This window comes from Petromyzon marinus, chromosome 80 (assembly GCF_048934315.1).
Source record: "Petromyzon marinus isolate PM22_M1 ecotype Great Lakes invasive population chromosome 80, UKy_Petmar_22M1.pri1.0, whole genome shotgun sequence".
Classification (NCBI taxonomy): Eukaryota; Metazoa; Chordata; class Hyperoartia; order Petromyzontiformes; family Petromyzontidae; genus Petromyzon; species Petromyzon marinus.
This window is the reverse complement of record NC_133746.1, coordinates 10324118-10345671: the sequence shown is the minus strand read 5'-3', so window position 1 is coordinate 10345671 and position 21554 is coordinate 10324118. Positions and strand designations below refer to the sequence as shown.

The 21554-nt window shown below is 54.2% G+C and overlaps 1 protein-coding gene across 1 annotated transcript in view; it reads right to left on the bottom strand.

Moving 5' to 3' along the window:
- Positions 1-18166, bottom strand: part of LOC116957667 (wee1-like protein kinase 1-A) — a 29285-nt gene extending 11119 nt beyond the window's left edge. The window contains exons 1-7 of the mRNA XM_076057310.1: positions 17684-18166; positions 14752-14834; positions 10031-10293; positions 8013-8064; positions 7461-7633; positions 6438-6559; positions 419-565 (exon numbers count right to left, since the gene is read on the bottom strand). Coding sequence (XP_075913425.1) covers positions 419-565; positions 6438-6559; positions 7461-7633; positions 8013-8064; positions 10031-10293; positions 14752-14834; positions 17684-17999 — 1156 coding nt within the window. The 5' untranslated portion in view covers positions 18000-18166. The remainder of the gene's footprint in view (positions 1-418; positions 566-6437; positions 6560-7460; positions 7634-8012; positions 8065-10030; positions 10294-14751; positions 14835-17683) is intronic.
- Between the last annotated feature and the right edge of the window lie 3388 nt (positions 18167-21554).

Below are 21554 nucleotides of genomic sequence, written 5' to 3'. Positions count from 1 at the left end.
ATTATAGACTGATCATTTCTTTGTCAGTGGGCAAAAGTACAAAATCAGCAGGGGATCAAATACTTTTTTCCCTCACTGTACACACACACACTCACAGACACGTGTACACACACACACACGTGTACACACACACACAGACACGTGTACACACATACACACGTACGCACACACACACGTGTACACACACACACAGACACGTGTACACACACACACACGTGTACGCACAAAGACACACAGACACGTGTACGCACACAGACACGTGTACACACACACACAGACACGTGTACACACACACACAGACACGTGTACACACACACACTCGTACACACACACAGACACGTGTACACACACACACAGACACGTGTACGCACACACAGACACGTGTACACACACACACACACAGTGTGCGCGCACGCACTGGGCTTGATGTCCATGTGCACCAGGCTGCTGGCGTGGATGTACTTGAGTCCGCGCGCCACCTGCAGCAGCAGCTCGCGCACTTCCTGGTCGGTGAAGGCACGGCCCTCACTGGCGCCCTCCCTCACGGCGCCCTGCAGGCTGCCGCCTGCGCACGCAGAACCCGGGCGGCCGTCCGGCGTGAGCGCTGGGGGCGCGTGCCGTAGCGCAGACCACCACCACGCCGGCGTCTGTACTGAAAGGGTGATCTCCTTACCATAGACCACCACGCCGGCGTCTGTACTGAAAGGGTGATCTCCTTACTATAGACCACCACGCCGGCGTCTGTACTGAAAGGGTGATCTCCATACTATAGACCACCACGCTGGTATCTGTACTGAAAGGGTGATCTCCTTACCATAGACCACCACCACGCCGGTGTCTGTACTGAAAGGGTGATCTCCATACCATAGACCACCACGTTGGTGTCTGTACTGAAAGGGTGATCTCCTTACTATAGACCACCACGCCGGTGTCTGTACTGAAAGGGTGATCTCCTTACCATAGACCACCACGCTGGTGTCTGTACTGAAAGGGTGATCTCCTTACTATAGACCACCACGTTGGTGTCTGTACTGAAAGGGTGATCTCCGTACTATAGACCACCACGTTGGTGTCTGTACTGAAAGGGTGATCTCCGTACTATAGACCACCACGCTGGTGTCTGTACTGAAAGGGTGATCTCCTTACCATAGACCACCACGCTGGTGTCTGTACTGAAAGGGTGATCTCCATACCATAGACCACCACGCTGGTGTCTGTACTGAAAGGGTGATCTCCTTACCATAGACCACCACGCTGGTGTCTGTATTGAAAGGGTGATCTCCATACCATAGACCACCACGCTGGTGTCTGTACTGAAAGGGTGATCTCCTTACCATAGACCACCACGCTGGTGTCTGTATTGAAAGGGTGATCTCCATACCATAGACCACCACGCTGGTGTCTGTACTGAAAGGGTGATCTCCTTACTATAGACCACCACGTTGGTGTCTGTACTGAAAGGGTGATCTCCATACCATAGACCACCACGCTGGTGTCTGTACTGAAAGGGTGATCTCCTTACTATAGACCACCACGCTGGTATCTGTACTGAAAGGGTGATCTCCTTACTATAGACCACCACGCCGGCGTCTGTACTGAAAGGGTGATCTCCTTACTATAGACCACCACGCCGGTGTCTGTACTGAAAGAGTGATCTCTATACTATAGACCACCACGCTGGTGTCTGTATTGAAAGAGTGATCACCATACCATAGACCACCACGCTGGTGTCTGTACTGAAAGGGTGATCTCCGTACTATAGACCACCACGCTGGTGTCTGTACTGAAAGGGTGATCTCCTTACCATAGACCACCACGCTGGTGTCTGTACTGAAAGGGTGATCTCCTTACTATAGACCACCACGCTGGTGTCTGTACTGAAAGGGTGATCTCCTTACTATAGACCACCACGCTGGTGTCTGTACTGAAAGGGTGATCTCCTTACTATAGGCCACCACGCCGGTGTCTGTACTGAAAGGGTGATCTCCTTACCATAGACCGCCACGCTGGTGTCTGTACTGAAAGGGTGATCTCCGTACTATAGACCACCACGCTGGTGTCTGTACTGAAAGGGTGATCTCCTTACTATAGACCACCACGTTGGTGTCTGTACTGAAAGGGTGATCTCCATACTATAGACCACCACGCTGGTGTCTGTATTGAAAGGGTGATCTCCTTACCATAGACCACCACGCTGGTGTCTGTACTGAACGGGTGATCTCCTTACTATAGACCACCACGCCGGTGTCTGTACTGAAAGGGTGATCTCCTTACTATAGACCACCACGCTGGTGTCTGTACTGAAAGGGTGATCTCCGTACTATAGACCACCACCACCACGCCGGTGTCCGTACTGAAAGGGTGATCTCCTTACTATAGACCACCACGTTGGTGTCTGTACTGAAAGGGTGATCTCCATACTATAGACCACCACGCTGGTGTCTGTATTGAAAGGGTGATCTCCTTACTATAGACCACCACGCTGGTGTCTGTATTGAAAGGGTGATCTCCTTACCATAGACCACCACGCTGGAGTCTGTACTGAAAGGGTGATCTCCTTACCATAGACCACCACCACGCCGGTGTCTGTACTGAACGGGTGATCTCCTTACCATAGACCACCACGCTGGTATCTGTACTGAAAGGGTGACCACCATACTATAGACCACCACGCTGGTAACTGTACTGAACGGGTGATCTCCTTACTATAGACCACCACGCTGGTGTCTGTACTGAAAGGGTGACCACCATACTATAGACCACCACGCTGGTGTCTGTATTGAAAGGGTGATCTCCTTACTATAGACCACCACGCTGGTGTATGTACTGAAAGGGTGATCTCCATACTATAGACCACCACGCTGGTGTCTGTAACTGAAAGGGTGATCTCCTTACTATAGACCACCACGCTGGTGTATGTACTGAAAGGGTGACCACCATACTATAGACCACCACGCTGGTGTCTGTATTGAAAGGGTGATCTCCTTACTATAGACCACCACGCTGGTGTATGTACTGAAAGGGTGATCTCCATACTATAGACCACCACGCTGGTGTCTGTAACTGAAAGGGTGATCTCCTTACTATAGACCACCACGCTGGTGTATGTACTGAAAGGGTGATCTCCTTACCATAGACCACCACGCCGGTATCTGTACTGAAAGGGTGATCTCCTTACTATAGACCACCACGCTGGTGTCTGCACTGAAAGGGTGATCTCCATACTATAGACCACCACGCTGGTGTCTGTACTGAAAGGGTGACCACCATACTATAGACCACCACGCTGGTGTCTGTATTGAAAGGGTGATCTCCTTACCATAGACCACCACGCTGGTGTCTGTACTGAAAGGGTGATCTCCTTACTATAGACCACCACGCTGGTGTCTGTACTGAAAAGGTGATCTCCTTACCATAGACCACCACGCTGGTGTCTGTACTGAAAGGGTGATCTCCTTACCATAGACCACCACCACGCCGGTGTCTGTACTGAACGGGTGATCTCCTTACTATAGACCACCACGCTGGTGTCTGTACTGAAAGGGTGATCTCCTTACCATAGACCACCACCACGCCGGTGTCTGTACTGAACGGGTGATCTCCTTACCATAGACCACCACGCTGGTATCTGTACTGAAAGGGTGACCACCATACTATAGACCACCACGCTGGTATCTGTACTGAACGGGTGATCTCCTTACTATAGACCACCACGCTGGTGTCTGTACTGAAAGGGTGACCACCATACTATAGACCACCACGCTGGTGTCTGTATTGAAAGGGTGATCTCCTTACCATAGACCACCACGCTGGTGTCTGTACTGAACGGGTGATCTCCTTACCATAGACCACCACGCTGGTGTCTGTACTGAAAGGGTGTCAGTGTGTGTGTGTGTCAGTGTGTGTGTCTGTGTCAGTGTGTGTGTGTCAGTGTGCGTGTGTCAGTGTGTGTCATTGTGTGTGTCAGTGTGTGTGTATCTGTGTGTGTGTCTGTGTGTGTGTCAGTGTTACATATTTCGTGCTTTTGGAGTACCTGACCCTCTGCTCACGATCATTAAGGACCTTCATGATGGTGAGCGGGCCCGGGTAAAACTACGTGGCCGGGAGTCAGAGCCATTCCCTGTACACCTTGCGGTGCGACAGGGATGTCCTCTGGCTCCCACATTATTTAACATCTATTTTGACCACGTAGTTCGTGAAGCCTTCAATAGCTGTACCGGGGGAATCTCCATATGGTACAGATATAATGGGAGGCTAATCGATGCCCGGCTGCGGTCAAGGGATGGCTCCCTATTGCTCAACCACGTTATGTATGCTGATGATTTGGTAATAGCTGCTCAGTCAGAGGAGGAGTTGGAGACGCTGCTGCTGAGACTGGAGCGTGCCACTAAGAGGTGGGGCCTTACCATCAGCCCCACCAAAACTAAGCACCTGCCTGGGTATTTTGTACCATCGGACACTCCACCCCCACAACTCCCAATCGGTGATGGGGCAGTTGTGGAGAGAGTGGAGAGTTTCCCATACCTGGGCAGTGTGCTTATGACTGGCTCCAGTTTAACAGCACAGGTCTCACTCCGAATCAGTCGAGCGGCAATATCTTTTCATCGGTTGCGTAACGCTGTGTGGAAGCTACCTGGTCTGTCGCTCCGCACTAAGCTTCAGGTCTTCTCGGCCACGGTCATTCCCTCCCTTCTCTACGCTTGCGAAACGTGGACCCCCCTAATGGAACATCTTCGCCGTTTAGAAACATTTAGGCTGGCCTGCCTACGATCCATCCTGGGTTTAACCAGACTGGATTGTGTGAGGAGCTCACAAATCCTTGAAAGATCTGGGCAGGGTCCCATCGGTGAGCTCCTCCGGCAGGCAAGGCTGCGATGGCTGGGTCATGTAGCCCGCATGCCCAGCCACCGCATGCCGAAACAGCTTTTGTTTGGCCGGATTGAGGGGGCTAAGCGGGCGCGGCACGGGCTAGAGAAGAGATGGAGTGATGTGGTACAGGAGGACGTGGAGTTGAGTGGACTTGCCGATGACTGGTACCAGCGGTGTCAAGATCGGCCTCTGTGGAGGAGGCTCGTGAAGGATGCTACTGGGCAGTTGGAGGCAGTCGCCCTCCAACAACAACGGAGGGCGGAGGAGCGACGCTCACAACAGCGAGCGGAGCGCCGGGTGGCTAAAGCACAGCAGGTTGGCACAGTAGGGGGCACAGGTGGTGCATCAGCCAGTCATCTCAGTCAGTCGACCCGTGGCACCTGGGTCTGCCCCGTGACCTCCTGCCAGCGGGCGTTCGACACTTCACGTGGCCTCAGGGTGCACATAGCCTGGCACAAGCGTCGTGGTGACGTCACCGCCACTTAGTGGCGAATGGCGGTTGTTGTTGTTGTTGTGTCAGTGTGTGTGTGTCAGTGTGTGTGCCAGTGTGTGTGTCAGTGTGTGTGTGTCAGTCTGTGTGTGTACACGTGTCTGTGTGTGTACGCGTGTCTGTGCGTGTACACGTGTCAGTGCGTGTGTGTGTGTGTGTGTCAGTGTGTGTCTGTGTCAGTGTGTGTGTGTCAGTGTGTGTATCAGTGTGTGTCAGTGTGTGTCAGTGTGTGTCAGTGTGCGTCAGTGTGTGTGTCTGTGTCAGTGTCTGTGTCAGTGTGTGTGTCAGTGTGTGTGTCAGTGTGTGTGTCAGTGTGTGTCAGTGTGTGTCAGTGTGTGTCAGTGTGTGTCAGTGTGTGTCAGTGTGTGTGTCAGTGTGTGTGTGTCAGTGTGCGTGTGTCAGTGTGCGTGTGTCAGTGTGCGTGTGTCAGTGTGTGTCAGTGTGTGTGTGTCTGTGTGTCAGTGTGTGTGTGTCAGTGTGTGTGTGTCAGTGTGTGTGTGTCAGTGTGCGTGTGTCAGTGTGCGTGTGTCAGTGTGCGTCAGTGTGTGTGCGTCAGTGTGCGTGTGTCAGTGTGTGTCAGTGTGTGTGTGTGCGTGCGCGTGTGTGTGTGTCAGTGTGCGTGTGTCAGTGTGTGTGTGTCAGTGTGCATGTGTCAGTGTGTGTCAGTGTGTGTGTGTCAGTGTGCGTGTGTCAGTGTGTGTGTGTCAGTGTGCGTGTGTCAGTGTGCGTGTGTCAGTGTGTGTGTGTCAGTGTGCGTGTGTCAGTGTGCGTGTGTCAGTGTGCGTGTGTCAGTGTGTGTGTGTCAGTGTGCGTGTGTCAGTGTGTGTCAGTGTGTGTGTGTCAGTGTGTGTGTGTCAGTGTGTGTGTGTCAGTGTGCATGTGTCAGTGTGCGTGTGTCAGTGTGTGTGTCAGTGTGCGTGTGTCAGTGTGTGTGTGTGTCAGTGTGTGTGTGTCAGTGTGCGTGTGTCAGTGTGTGTCAGTGTGCGTGTGTCAGTGTGCGTGTGTCAGTGTGTGTCAGTGTGTGTGTGCGTGCGCGTCACGTGGCAGCGAGCGGTCGGCGTGGCGCGGGGCGGCTCACCGTTGCAGTACTCGTTCTGGATGATCATGTGGTCATCCTCGGCCCACGCCGAGTAGTAGCGCACCACGTGGGGGTGCTGGCCCAGCACGGCGTGGGCGTAGACCTCACGCAGGGCGCTCTGCCTGCAGGAGCACCGCCGCAAGTACGCGCACAGCCACAGACGCGCACACAGATACAGACACGCGCGCAGACACGTGCACAGACACAGACGCGCACACAGATACAGACACGCGCGCAGACACAGACACGCACACAGACGCACAGATACACACGCGCGCACAGAAACGTGCACACAGATACACACGCACGCGCACAGATACACACACGTACATACACACATGTACATACACACGCACAGACACACACGTACATACACGCGCACAGATACACACGCACAGACACGCGCACAGATACACACAGACACGTACACAGAAACAAACGCCCGGACACACAGACACACACAGGCACACACGCAGACACACACACACACACAAAGACACACAGAAACATCCTCTGTCAGTAGCACTACCGCACAAAGACAAAGATCACCCGTGTAGCCTTAACAGGCTGGAGGGGCAAGTGCTGTTAGCGAGCACCTACGAAGGCTGCCGGCACTGCGGCACACGAGGGGGTGGGTGGCCAGCACCACGCCCGTCCGCCTTTGTCTCCCCAGCGGCGATGTTTACACACCGCACCAGGTGCTCATTTGAGGCCGAGTCGACCTAGGGGAGGCCCAGGGACCGGTTCAGAATAATCGTCACTGCCGGTGTTGGCCGTGAGCGGGAAGCGAACCCCGGGTCACCGGGTTCATAGCGCAGCGTAGCGCTAACCGCTACACTGCACCACCGCTCCCCGCAACGCACGCAGACACACACACACACACAGAGAGAGACACGCGGGCACACACACACTCGGACAAAGCCAAATGTCTCCCGTCGGGGGCAAGCCCTGCTCGCGAGCAAGCCACCGATCCCCACGCATTGCGTGTGCGTGTCGCGCGTAGCGCCGTGGCCCCCCGCGTACTCGTCCACGGATCCGGCGAGGGGTCGCAGCGAGCGCTTGATGGCGTAGAGGCAGCCGTCCAGGCGCTTCACGCACTTGAACACCGAGCCGAAGTGGCCGGCGCCGATGCGCGCCACCTCGTGGAACTCGGAGGCGTAGCGTGAGCGCATGTTGCTCATGCGCAGGGGCAGCCTCTGCACGCACGCACGCACAGGTACGCGCGCACGCGTACGTACAGACACACGTGCGCACACAGGTAAGCACGCACGCACGCGTACGCACACACGTATACACACACACACGTACGTACACACACACACGTACACACACAAACGTATACACGTTCACGCGCACGTACACGCACGCACACGTATACACACACGTATACACACACACACGTACACGTAAGTACACACACACGTACGTACACACACACACACACGTATACACACACATGTATATACACACACACACACGTACACACACAAACGTACACACACATGCACACATACGCACACGCACGCACACACACACGCACACACACACGTGTACACCAACACACAAGCACGGTACCTTTGCCGGTAAAGTGTCTTCATCGTCTATTAACACATCTTCCATGTCGGCCCTGCACGGATACACAGAAGCACTCAGTGACGTTTGCACAGTCTACAGTGTAGTGTATAGTGTAGTGTATAGTAGTATAGTGTATAGTAGTGCAGTGTATAGTGTAGTGTATAGTAGCGCAGTGTATAGTAGCGCAGTGTATAGTGTAGTGTATAGTGTAGTGTCTAGTGTAGTGTCTAGTAGTGTATAGTGTAGTGTCTAGTAGTGTATAGTGTAGTGTCTAGTAGTGTATAGTGTAGTGTATAGTAGTGTAGTGTATAGTGTAGTGTATAGTAGTGTAGTGTATAGTAGTGTATAGTGTAGTGTATAGTGTAGTGTATAGTGTAGTGTCCAGAGCATGTACAATGTATAGTACTGCCGTGTATCGAGCGTTTAGTGCACACAATGTAGCATAGTGTATACAAAGTAGTGTAGTGTGTAGTGTATACAAAGTAGTGTAGTGTGTAGTGTATACAACGTAGTGTAGTGTATACAACGTAGTGTAGTGTATACAACGTAGTGTGTAGTGTATACAAAGTAGTCTATATAACGTAGTGTGTAGTGTATACAACGTAGTGTATAGTGTATACAACGTAGTGTGTAGTGTATACAACGTAGTGTATAGTGTATACAACGTAGCGTATAGTGTATACAACGTAGTGTGTAGTGTATACAACGTAGTGTGTAGTGTATACAACGTAGTCTATACAACGTAGTGTGTAGTGTATACAACGTAGTGTATAGTGTATACAACGTAGTGTGTAGTCTATACAACGTAGTGTGTAGCGTATACAACGTAGTGTGTAGCGTATACAACGTAGCGTGTAGGGTATACAACGTAGTGTATAGTGTATACAACGTAGTGTGTAGTGTATACAACGTAGCGTGTAGTGTATACAACGTAGCGTGTAGTGTATACAACGTAGTGTGTAGTGTATACAACGTAGTGTGTAGTGTATACAACGTAGTGTGTAGTGTATACAACGTAGTGTATAGTGTATACAACGTAGTGTGTAGTGTATACAATGTAGTCTATACAACGTAGCGTATAGTGTATACAACGTAGCGTATAGTGTATACAACGTGGTGTGTAGTGTATACAACGTAGTGTATAGTGTATACAACGTAGTGTGTAGTGTATACAACGTAGTGTGTAGTGTATACAATGTAGTGTATAGTGTATACAACGTAGTGTGTAGTGTATACAACGCAGTGTGTAGTGTATACAACGTAGCGTGTAGCGTATACAACGTAGTGTGTAGTGTATACAACGTAGCGTGTAGGGTATACAACGTAGTGTGTAGTGTATACAACGTAGTGTATAGTGTATACAACGTAGTGTGTAGTGTATACAACGTAGCGTGTAGCGTATACAACGTAGCGTGTAGTGTATACAACGTAGCGTGTAGCGTATACAACGTAGTGTATAGTGTATACAACGTAGCGTGTAGGGTATACAACGTAGTGTGTAGTGTATACAACGTAGTGTATAGTGTATACAACGTAGTGTGTAGTGTATACAACGTAGTATGTAGTGTATACAACGTAGCGTGTAGCGTATACAACGTAGCGTGTAGTGTATACAACGTAGCGTGTAGCGTATACAACGTAGTGTATAGTGTATACAACGTAGTGTATAGTGTATACAACGTAGTGTGTAGTGTATACAACGTAGTGTATAGTGTATACAACTTAGTGTATAGTGTATACAACTTAGTGTATACAACGTAGTGTATAGTGTATACAACTTAGTGTATACAACGTAGTGTGTAGTGTATACAACGTAGTGTATAGTGTATACAACTTAGTGTATACAACGTAGTGTGTAGTGTATACAACGTAGTGTGTAGTGTATACAACGTAGTGTGTAGTGTATACAACGTAGCGTGTAGTGTATACAACGTAGTGTGTAGTGTTTGCAATGTAGTGTATAGTGTATGCAACGTAGTGTACAGTGTATAGCGTGCGAGTGTACAGGCTGTACTCACACGGGGTTGGAGCACCGAGGTCTCTTGACCCCCGAGCGGGGGCCCAGGGTTCGGGCGGCCTCCAGGGCGTCCGGGGTGAAGGGGTTCACGTTGACTGCAGGGCTCCCTTCCTCCTGCACCCCCAAGGGGCTCGGGCCCCCTGTTGTCGGGCCCCCCGTTGTCGGGCCCCCCGTTGCCGGGCCTCCCGCTGCCGGGCCAACCGTTGCCGGGCCAACCGTTGCCGGGCCTCCCTGGCGGAGACGAGCGGCCTGGGAGAGGAGGCTCTGGGGGGGAAGCACGGCCACAGAAGTAGACAACCACCGTCAACACCGTCACCGCCACCACCTTCACCCATCAACGCCGTCACCACCGTCACCACCACCACCACCGTCACTGTCACCACCATCACCACCATCACCACCACCACCGTCACTGTCACCACCATCACCACCGTCACCACCGTCACTGTCACCACCACCGTCACCACCACCACCGTCACCACCACCGCTATCACCACCGTCACCACCACCACCGTCACCGTCACCACCACCACCGTCACCACCACCGCCATCACCACCGTCACCACCGTCACCACCGTCACCACCACCATCACCACCGTCACCATCACCACCGTCACCACCACCACCGTCACCACCACCACCGTCACCACCACCACCGTCACCACCACCACCGTCACCACCATCACTGCCATCACCACCGTCACCGCCATCACCACCGTCACCGTCACCACCGTCACCACCGTCACCACCGCCACCACCACCACCGTCACCACCGTCACCGTCACCGCCACCGCCGTCACCGTCACCACCACCGTCACCACCACCGTCACCGCCACCGCCACCACCGTCACTGTCACCACCACCGCCGTCACCACCACCACCGCCACCACCACCACCACCATCACCGCCATCACCACCGTCACCACCACTGCCACCACGGTCACCGCCACCGCCACCACCGTCACCACCACCACCGCCACCACCACCACCACCATCACCGCCATCACCACCGTCACCACCACCGCCACCACCGTCACCCATCAATGCCGTCACCACCATCACAGTCACCACCATCACCACCACCGTCACCACCATCACCACAACCGTCACCACCATCACCGTCACCACCATCACCACCACCGTCACCACCACCATCACGACGATGATGACACTGATGACTATAATGACGATGATGTAATCTGCAACAGAACTGGCCTACGATGATGACGATGATGTAATCTGCAACGAGGCTGACCTACGATGCTCCCCCTGACATCTCAACACATTGAAAAGGGGAACCTCCCCGCGCCCCCAGTGGCAGCTGCCCCTGTGCTGCACAGATGCCGAGTCACCTTGTGCACCCGCAAAGATAAATATCTCCCGTGCAGCCTTAACAGACTGTTGGGGCAAGTGCTGTTAGCGAGCACCTATGAAGGCCAGAACGGCACATGAGGGGGTGGGTGGCCAGCACCACACCCGGCCGCCTTTGTCTCCTCAGTGGCGATGTTTACACACCGCACCAGGTACTAATTTGAGGCCGAGTCGACCTCGGGGAGGCCCTTGACCGGTTCAGATAATCGTCACTGGTGTTGGCCGTGAGCAGGAATCGAACCCGGGTTGCCGGGTTCATAGTGCAGCGCGCTAACCGCTACACGACCGCTTCACCCTGACAAACAACACTGACACACACACAGACACACACACACACACTGACACACACACACACAACAACAAACAACAACCGCCATTCGCCACTAAGTGGCGGTGACGTCACCACGACGCTTGTGCCAGGCCATGTGCACCTTGAGGCCACGTGAAGTGTCGAACGCCCGCAAGCAGGTCACGGGGCAGACCCAAGTGCCACGGGTCGACTGACCGAGATGACTGGCTGATGCACCACCTGTGCCCCCTACTGTGCCAACTTGCTGTGCTTTAGCCACTCGGCGCTCCGCCTCCAACTGCCCAGTAGCATCCTTCACAAGCCTCCTACACAGAGGCCAATCTTGAAACCACTGGTACCAGTCATCGGCAAGTTCACTCAGCTCCACGTCCTCCTGTACCACATCACTCCATCTCTTCTCAGGCCCGTGCCGCGCCCGTTCAGCCCCCTCGATCCGGCCGAACAAAAGCTGTTTCGGCATGCGGTGGCTGGGCATGCGGGCTAATGACCCAGCCAACGCAGCCTTGCCTGCCAGAGGAGCTCACCGATGGGACCTTGCTCAGATCTTTCAAGGATTTGTGAGCTCCTCACACAATCCAGCCTGGTTAAACCCAGGATGGATCGTAGGCAGGCTAGCCTAAATGTTTCTAACCGGCGAAGATGTTCCATTAAGGGGGTCCACGTTTCGCAAGCGTAGAGAAGGGAGGGAATGACCGTGGCCGAGAAGACCTGAAGCTTAGTGCGGAGCGACAGACCAGGTAGCTTCCACACAGCGTTACGCAACCGATGAAAAGATATTGCCGCTCGACTGATTCGGAGTGAGACCTCTGCTGTTAAACTGGAGCCGGTCATAAGCAAACTGCCCAGGTATGGGAAACTCTCCACTTTCTCCACAACTGTCCCATCACCGATTGGGAGTTGTGGGGGTGGAGTGTCCAATGGTACAAAATACCCAGGCAGGTGCTTAGTTTTGGTGGGGCTGATGGTAAGGCCCCATCTCTTAGTGGCACGCTCCAGTCTCAGCAGCAGCGTCTCCAACTCCTCCTCTGAATGAGTAGCTATTACCAAATCATCGGCATACATAACGTGGTTGAGCTATAGGGAGCCATCCCTTGACTGCACCCGGGCATCGATCAGCCTCCCATTATATCTGTACCAAATGGAGATTCCCCTGGTACAGCTATTGAAGGCTTCACGAGCTACATGGTCAAAATAGATGTTAAATAATGTGGGAGCCAGAGGACATCCCTGTCGCAACCCAAGGTGTAAAGGGAATGGCTCTGACTCCTGGCCACGTAGTTTTACCAGGGTCTGCTCACCATCATGAAGGTCCTTAATGATCGTGAGCAGAGGGTCAGGGACTCCAAAAGCACGAAGAACAACCCAGAGCCCAGGCCTACTGATGGTATCATAGGCCTTGATCAGGTCAATAAAGCAGAGATGTAGGTCTTGTTGGAATTCCCTACTCCTCTGCTGTAGCAGACGGACAGAAAACATGGCATCTGTGCAGAACCGCCCTTTCCTGAAACCGCATTGGGGGTCCGCAAGTCTCCCCTCAGCGTGCCTGGCAAGGCGATACTGAATAATTATTGCCAGGACCTTTCCCGGCACACTGAGGAGTGAGATGCCCCTGTAGTTGTTACAGTCTGTGCGGTCCGCCTTCTTGAAGAGGGGGACCACCAAGGCATCCTTCCAATCCTGCGGAACCCATCCAGTGGTCCAGACTGTTGTTATGATGTCATGTAGGGCAGTCTGTGCACAAACGCCACCCTCCCTCAGCATTCCGCTTGGGAGATCGTCTCTACCCGGTGCCTTTCCTGGTCTCAGACTCCGGATCGCTTTCAGTACTTCCTCAACAGATGGCACCTCAGCCAGCCACTCACAAGGGGTGACTTCTTCCAATATTTGAGGCACCGCAGCCTCAGCAGGGTCATCCCCACTTTGTGCCACGATGTTTTCCTGGCTGAGGGGTTTCCCCTCCCCCAGGACCTCACAGAAATGCTCAGCAAATCTGCAAACCTGTTCCTGGGGGTCGGAGATTGGATCACCGTTTTTTTCCTTAATTATGGTAATAGGTGTGGCGCTGCAGGTTACTTTTTTGATGGAGTTAAATAGAGATTTGTGATCGCGGGCTACTGAGGCAGACTCCATCTCCTCAGCAACCCGCGACCACCACTCATCCTTGCAGCGCCTCACGGCTCTCCAAACCTCCGAGCGAAGGCTGCTGTAAGCTTCCTCATTCTCTGACGTGGGATTCTGTAGCCGATGACAGTGGGCCTGTCGCTTTTTCTCAACTATCCTGAACATCTCCTCTGTCAGCCAGGGTCTCTGGGGAGGTCTGGACCACGTACCCAAAGCAGCTATTGCAGCTACATGAGTCACAGTACTAAACCTCGCCCATTTACCCTCGACATCAGGAGGAGTGGGGGACGATGCCAACGCCAGCTGCAAACGATGATGAAATTCTCGCTTGCAACTTTCATCAGCTGAGACCAAGCCACTTTAGATTGGAATGGGGTCCTGGGTGTACACCCACCACCAGAGGGCAGATCAGCTCCACGGTAGGTCCTGGTGTCAAGGACATGGGCTCGCATCCGCTGGTCCGTCACTATGTAGTCCAGCAGATGTTCTTGCTTGGACCCGGCATGCATCCATGATGTTGTGTAGATGCACCGATGCCGGAACAGCGTGTTGGTAATTACAAGCCCATGGGCTGCACAAAAATCTAGCAGCCTCCTACTGTTGTTATTGAGCTGATCTGGCCCATGCCCTCCAATCACTCCAGACCACACACACACACTGACACAACAACAACAACCGCCATTCACCACTAAGTGGCGGTGACATCCCCATGACGCTTGTGCCAGGCTATGTGCACCCTGAGGCCACGTGAAGTGTCGCTGGCAGGAGGTCATGGGGCAGACCCAGGTGCCACGGGTCGATTGACTGAGACACACACACACTCTGACACACACACTCTGACACACACTGACACACACACTGACACACACACTGACACACACACTGACACACACGCACGCACGACGGAGGTCGTCACGTACCTTGGGAGTGTGCGGGGTGTCGAAGAGACGCAGTGAGCGGAAGGTTTTGTGAGGGGGGGTGCCCGGCGAGGCTGCCGCTTCTCCTGCTCCACGGCACAACGACACCGGCACATCGGCAACCATTACCACCACGGTCTCCACCACAGCTACCTCCATCCACCACCCTGCCACCTGCACCTTCATCCACCACCCTGCCACCACCGGCACCTCCATCCACCACCCTGCCACGAGCACCTCCATCCACCACTCTGCCACCACCAGCACCTCCATCCACCACCCTGCCACCACCAGCAGCTCCATCCACCACCCTGCCACCACCAGCACCTCCATCCACCACCCTGCCACCACCTGCACCTCCATCCACCACCCTGCCACCACCAGCACCTCCATCCACCACCCTGCTACCACCAGCACCTCCATCCACCACCCTGCCACCACCAGCACCTCCATCCACCACCCTGCCACCTGCAGTCACGACAAAAGCTTCAAATCAAGATGAATATCAATATTCTGATCCTAATGTTGAAGTTAATTCTTAGAGTACGTAGCCAACCGTGCTAATTGGAGGCAACTACCACACAGATCGAATGCACGACATCCTGCATGCATAGCAGGCGACGAAGTCAACTACCCACGGATCTAACCCACAATCGCCCGCATGCATTGTAGTTAACGATCCACACATCGAACTCACGACCTCCTGCACACCAGGCGAGGTAGTTACCAACTACCCACTGATCTAACCCACGACCTCATTGCACACCAGGCGAGGTAGTTAACTACCTAGTGATCTAAAACACGACCTCCTGCATGCATAACAGGCGAGGTAGTTAACTACCCAGTGATCTAACACACGACCTCCTGCATGCACACCAGGCGAGGTAGTTAACTACCCAGTGATCTAAAACACGACCTCCTGCATGCATAACAGGCGAGGTAGTTAGCTACCCAGTAATCTAACACACGACCTCATTGCACTCCAGGCGTGGTAGTTAACTACCCAGTGATCTAACACACGACCTCCTGCATGCATAACAGGCGAGGTAGTTAACTACCCAGTGATCTAACCCACGACCTCCTGCATGCACACCAGGCGAGGTAGTTAACTACCCAGTGATCTAAAACACGACCTCATTGCACACCAGGCGAGGTAGTTAACTACCCAGTGATCTAACACACGACCTCCTGCATGCACAACAGGCGATGTAGTTAACTACCCAGTGATCTAACACACGACCTCCTGAATGCACACCAGGCGAGGTAGTTAACTACCCAGTGATCTAACACACGACCTCCTGCATGCATAACAGGCGATGTAGTTAACTACCCAGTGATCTAACACACGACCTCCTGCATGCATAACAGGCGAGGTAGTTAACTACCTAGTGATCTAAAACACGACCTCATTGCACACCAGGCGAGGTAGTTAACTACCCAGTGATCTAACCCACGACCTCCTGCATGCACACCAGGCGAGGTAGTTAACTACCCAGTGATCTAACACACGACCTCATTGCACACCAGGCGAGGTAGTTAACTACCCAGCGATCTAACACACGACCTCCTGCATGCATAACAGGCGAGGTAGTTAACTACCCAGTGATCTAACACACGACCTACTGCATGCATAACAGGCGAGGTAGTTAACTACCCAGTGATCTAACCCACGACCTCATTGCACACCAGGCGAGGTAGTTAACTACCCAGTGATCTAACACACGACCTCCTGCATGCATAACAGGCGAGGTAGTCAACAACTTCCCACGGATCGAACCCACGACCTCCTGCACACCGGGCGAGGTAATCAACAACTCCCCTGCCTCCACATGTTGACAAGCAGCGGCACCACCGCCCCCACTACCACCAGCAGCACCACCACCGCCACCATCACAGCCACCACCAACAGCGCCACCACCCCCACTACCACCAGCACCACCACCAGCACCACCACCATCACAGCCACCACCAACAGCGCCACCACCACCCCCACTACCACCAGCACCACCACTACTACCAGCAGGACCACCACCATCACCCCCACCACCACCAGCACCACCACTACCACCAGCAGCACCACTACCACCAGCAGGACCACCACCACCACCCCCACTACCACCAGCACCACCACTACCACCAGCAGGACCACCACTACCACCAGCACCACCACTACCACCAGCAGGACCACCACCCCCACCACCACCAGCACCACCACTACCACCCGCAGGACCACCACCATCACCCCCACCACCACTACCACCAGCAGGACCACCACCATCACCCCCACCACTACCACCAGCAGCACCACCACCACCACCCCCACCACCACTACCACCAGCACCACCACTACCACCAGCAGGACCACCACCACCACCACTACCACCAGCAGGACCACCACCATCACCCCCACCACCACCATCACCCCCACCACCACCAGCACCACCACTACCACCAGCAGGACCACCACCATCACCCCCACTACCACCAGCACCGCCACTACCACCAGCAGGACCACCACCACCACTACCACCAGCACCACCACTACCACCAGCAGGACCACCACCACCACCCCCACTACCACCAGCACCACCACTACCACCAGCAGGACCACCACCACCACCACCCCCACTACCACCAGCACCACCACTGCCACCAGCAGGACCACCACCATCACCCCCACCACCACCAGCACTACCACCAGCACCACCACTACCACCAGCAGGACCACCACTACCACCAGCAGGACCACCACCATCACCCCCACCACTACCACCAGCAGGACCACCACTACCACCAGCAGGACCACCACCACCACCAGCAGGACCACCACCATCACCCCCACCACCACCAGCACCACCACCACCACCATCACCCCCACCACCACCACCATCACCCCCACCACCACCATCACCCCCACCACCAGCGCCGTGCCCACCTGCGTCGCCCCCTCGCCCCCACGCCTCCCCCGCCGACGACGAAGGCGTCGGCCGCGGCCGCTTCGCCTTGACGGGCGACGGCGACTCCATGGACGCGTCCCAACACGACAGAGCCTCGCGACTCCCGTCGAGGAAGCCCGGCGTGGCCTGGGCGACTCGCCGGCCTCGGTGCGAGGCGCCCGGCGGAGGTGTCGAGGCGACCCCGAGGCTCGAGGCCTCCCGGTCGGGGGGGGTGCCGGGGCCTTCGTCGTCTTCGCCGTCGCTGAGGTAATCCAGCTTGGCGGCGACTCTCGTAAACACCGGGAAGCGGCTCATTGTGTTGTTTAAATCGGGCGACGTTTTGTTGTCGTCTTCTTATCCCAATGTTACAACTTTTTTAAGTGATAACGTTATTTATTTTAATTCGCCCACGTTGCCTTTTGCCACCACGGGGCGGGGGGCGGGGCAGGTGGGGGGGGGGCGGGACAGGTGGGAGGGGCTTGGACCCCCCGTTCGTGACCGTTACCGCACGTGACCGGCGCTCGCACCAATGGGAAACGCGGATCGAGGTTCGAAGTGGGTGCGGTGCCGATGACGTCGCGGGAGAATGGCGGGAAAAGTGCGGAGGGGTTTTTCTTCCCCCCCCCCCAACTTTAGCCCCTCCCCTCCCTCGGGCCCCTCCCATACCCCTCTAGGGCTCCTCCCATACCCCTCTAAGGCTCCTCCCCCTCTAGGGACTCTCCCTCAGGCCCCTCCCATGCCCCTCTAGGGCTCCTCCCCAACCCCTCTAGGGCCCCTCCCCCTCTAGAGCCCCTCCCCTACCCCTCTTGGGCCCCTCCAGGGCCCCTCCCCAACCCCTCCAGGGCACCTCCCCTACCCCTCCAGGGCACCTCCCCTCCTCCACCAGGGCCCGGCTCCTCCTCCACCAGGCCCCCCCCTCCCCCAGGACCCCCCTTCCCCCACCACGTGGTCGCCCCCTCGTTCCAGTTTATTCAAAATATTGACACGGGGAATCCTCTACTTACGAACGCGTTCGGTTCCAGAGGCTGCTGCTGTTCCAACATTCCTCCCTGCCGGTTCAAACGCGTCGTACGGCGTGGACGCTAAACACGGGAGAATGGATTTAAATGTTTTATCATCTCCTGCAGATGCCACTGGTTCATCACGTTCTGCAGATGTAGATGCCACTGGGTCTTCACGTTCTGTAGATGCCACTGGTTCTTCACATTCTCCAGATGTAGATGCCACTGGTTCACGTTCTGCAGATGTAGATGCCACTGGTTCTTCACATTCTGCAGATGCCACTGGTTCTTCACGGTCTGCAGATGTAGATGCCACTGGTTCTTCATCTACGAAAGATGCAGATACCACTGGTTCTTCACGTTCTGCAGATGCCACTGGTTCTTCATGTTCTGTAGATGCCACTGGTTCTTCACGTTCTGCAGATGTAGATGCCACTGGTTCTTCACGTTCTGCAGATGTGACTGGTTTTTCACGTTCTGCAGACGTAGATGCCACTGGTTCTTCACGTTCTGCAGACGTAGATGCCACTGGTTCTTCACGTTCTGCAGACGTAGATGTCACTGGTTCTTCACGTTCTGCAGATGTAGATGTCACTGGTTCTTCACGTTCTACAGCTGTAGATGCCACTGGTTCTCCACGTTCTGCAGATGCCACTGGTTCACCTTCTGCAGATGTATATGCCACTGGTTCTTCACGTTCTGCAGATGCCACTGGTTCTTCACGTTCTGCAGATGTAGATGCCACTGGTTCTTCACGTTCTGCAGATGTAGCTGCCACTGGTTCTTCACGTTCTGCAGATGTAGATGCCACTGGTTCTTCACGTTCTGCAGATGTAGATGCCACCGATTCTTCACCTACTGCAGATGTAGATGCCACTGGTTCTTCACGTTCTGCAGATGTAGATGCCACTGGTTCTCCATGTTCTGCAGATGTAGATGCCACTGGTTCTTCACGTTCTGCAGATGTAGATGTCACTGGTTCTTCACCTACTGCAGATGGAGATGCCACTGGTTCTTCAGGTTCTGCAGATGTAGATGCCACTGGTTCTTCACGTTCTGCAGATGTAGATGTCACTGGTTCTTCACCTACTGCAGATGGAGATACCACTGGTTCTTCAAGTTCTGCAGATGTAGATGCCACTGGTTCTTCACGTTCTGCAGATGTAGATGCCACTGGTTCTTCACGTTCTGCAGATGTAGATGCCACTGATTCTTCACGTTCTGCAGATGTAGATGCCACTGGTTCTTCACGTTCTGCAGATATAGATGCCACTGGTTCTTTACGTTCTGCAGATGTAGATGCCACTGGTTCTTCACCTACTGCAGATATAGATGCCACTGGTTCATGCTCTGCAGATGTAGATGCCACTGGTTCTTCACGTTCTGCAGATGTAGATGTCACTGGTTCTCCATGTTCTGCAGATGTAGATGCCACTGGTTCTTCACGTTCTGCAGATGTAGATGTCACTGGTTCTTCACCTACTGCAGATGGAGATGCCACTGGTTCTTCAGGTTCTGCAGATGTAGATGCCATTGGTTCTTCACGTTCTGCAGATGTAGATGTCACTGGTTCTTCACCTACTGCAGATACCACTGGTTCTTCAAGTTCTGCAGATGTAGATGCCACTGGTTCTTCACGTTCTGCAGATGTAGATGCCACTAGTTCTTCACGTTCTGCAGATGTAGATGCCACTGATTCTTCACGTTCTGCAGATGTAGATGCCACTGGTTCTTCACGTTCTGCAGATATAGATGCCACTGGTTCTTCACGTTCTGCAGATGTAGATGCCACTGGTTCTTCACCTACTGCAGATATAGATGCCACTGGTTCATGCTCTGCAGATGTAGATGCCACTGGTTCTTCATGCTCTGTAGACGTAACTCACTGTCTCCCAACTCGTATTATCCACACGCTCCCTCCTGGCCTTGGTGCCACGAAGGGCCATTGCCCGGAACGTCGGGCCACGCACACGCGCGGAGTTATTATTGACACGGCACGAATGTTGGGTCATGTTATTTAAAGAGGGCCCCGTTCGATACATCCCGATTCTGATATAAATGCGGCCTAGGTTTTCACGGTTTAACAGGTAGCAGTAGCGGGCGGCTTTCGCGACCGATACGATCCCAGGGGGTTGCCTCGCGTAAACGTAAAACGTGTGGCGTAAAACGCCGCCGCCGCCAGCCACCACCACTCGACACGGCCAATCAGTGAGGGGTTTGTGTCACGCAAGCAAACCGTGGCCAATTGAATCATTTGGCGGGAACCCCGGGGTCCCCCCGCAAAAATCAGGTCAATAATAATAATTATTTTTCAGTCCACCCACCCGCGATCCCGACAGCAACGCGCCGCCCGCCCAGACTCGCGCCAACAAGCGCCAGCAGCAGCAGGCGGCGTTCGACACGACGGGCGCCACCCCACCGGCCAAACGCGAGGCCCGGGGGGGCGTCCGCCGCGGTCGCGCGCGGCAACGCCGCCCTCCGGTCAGCCGTCGACCCTCGGCTTCTTTGCCAAGGCGAGCCCCACCGAGCCCAAGGCGGTGAATTTAACGCATTTGCGTAATTTTTCAACTTTTTACGAAACTCAGCGTCCCCGAGTAGCTCTCGACGAGGCCAATCGATTGACCACTAGTTTTGTTGTTGTCGGTAAGGCGACAAGACTCGTGTCGCTACGCGGATTTTCCCACCCCGGGGGCAGTGATGGGACCCCGGGGTCCCGCCAATTGCTTCAATTAGTTCACTTGTTCGTTTGTTCAGCACTGACCGGTGTGTGTGTGTGCGTGTTGAAGAGTAAAGCGACAATTATAGTAGATCGCGACGTTTCGATCGCCACACAAGCGATCGATCGCTTGTGTGGCGATCGAAACGTCGC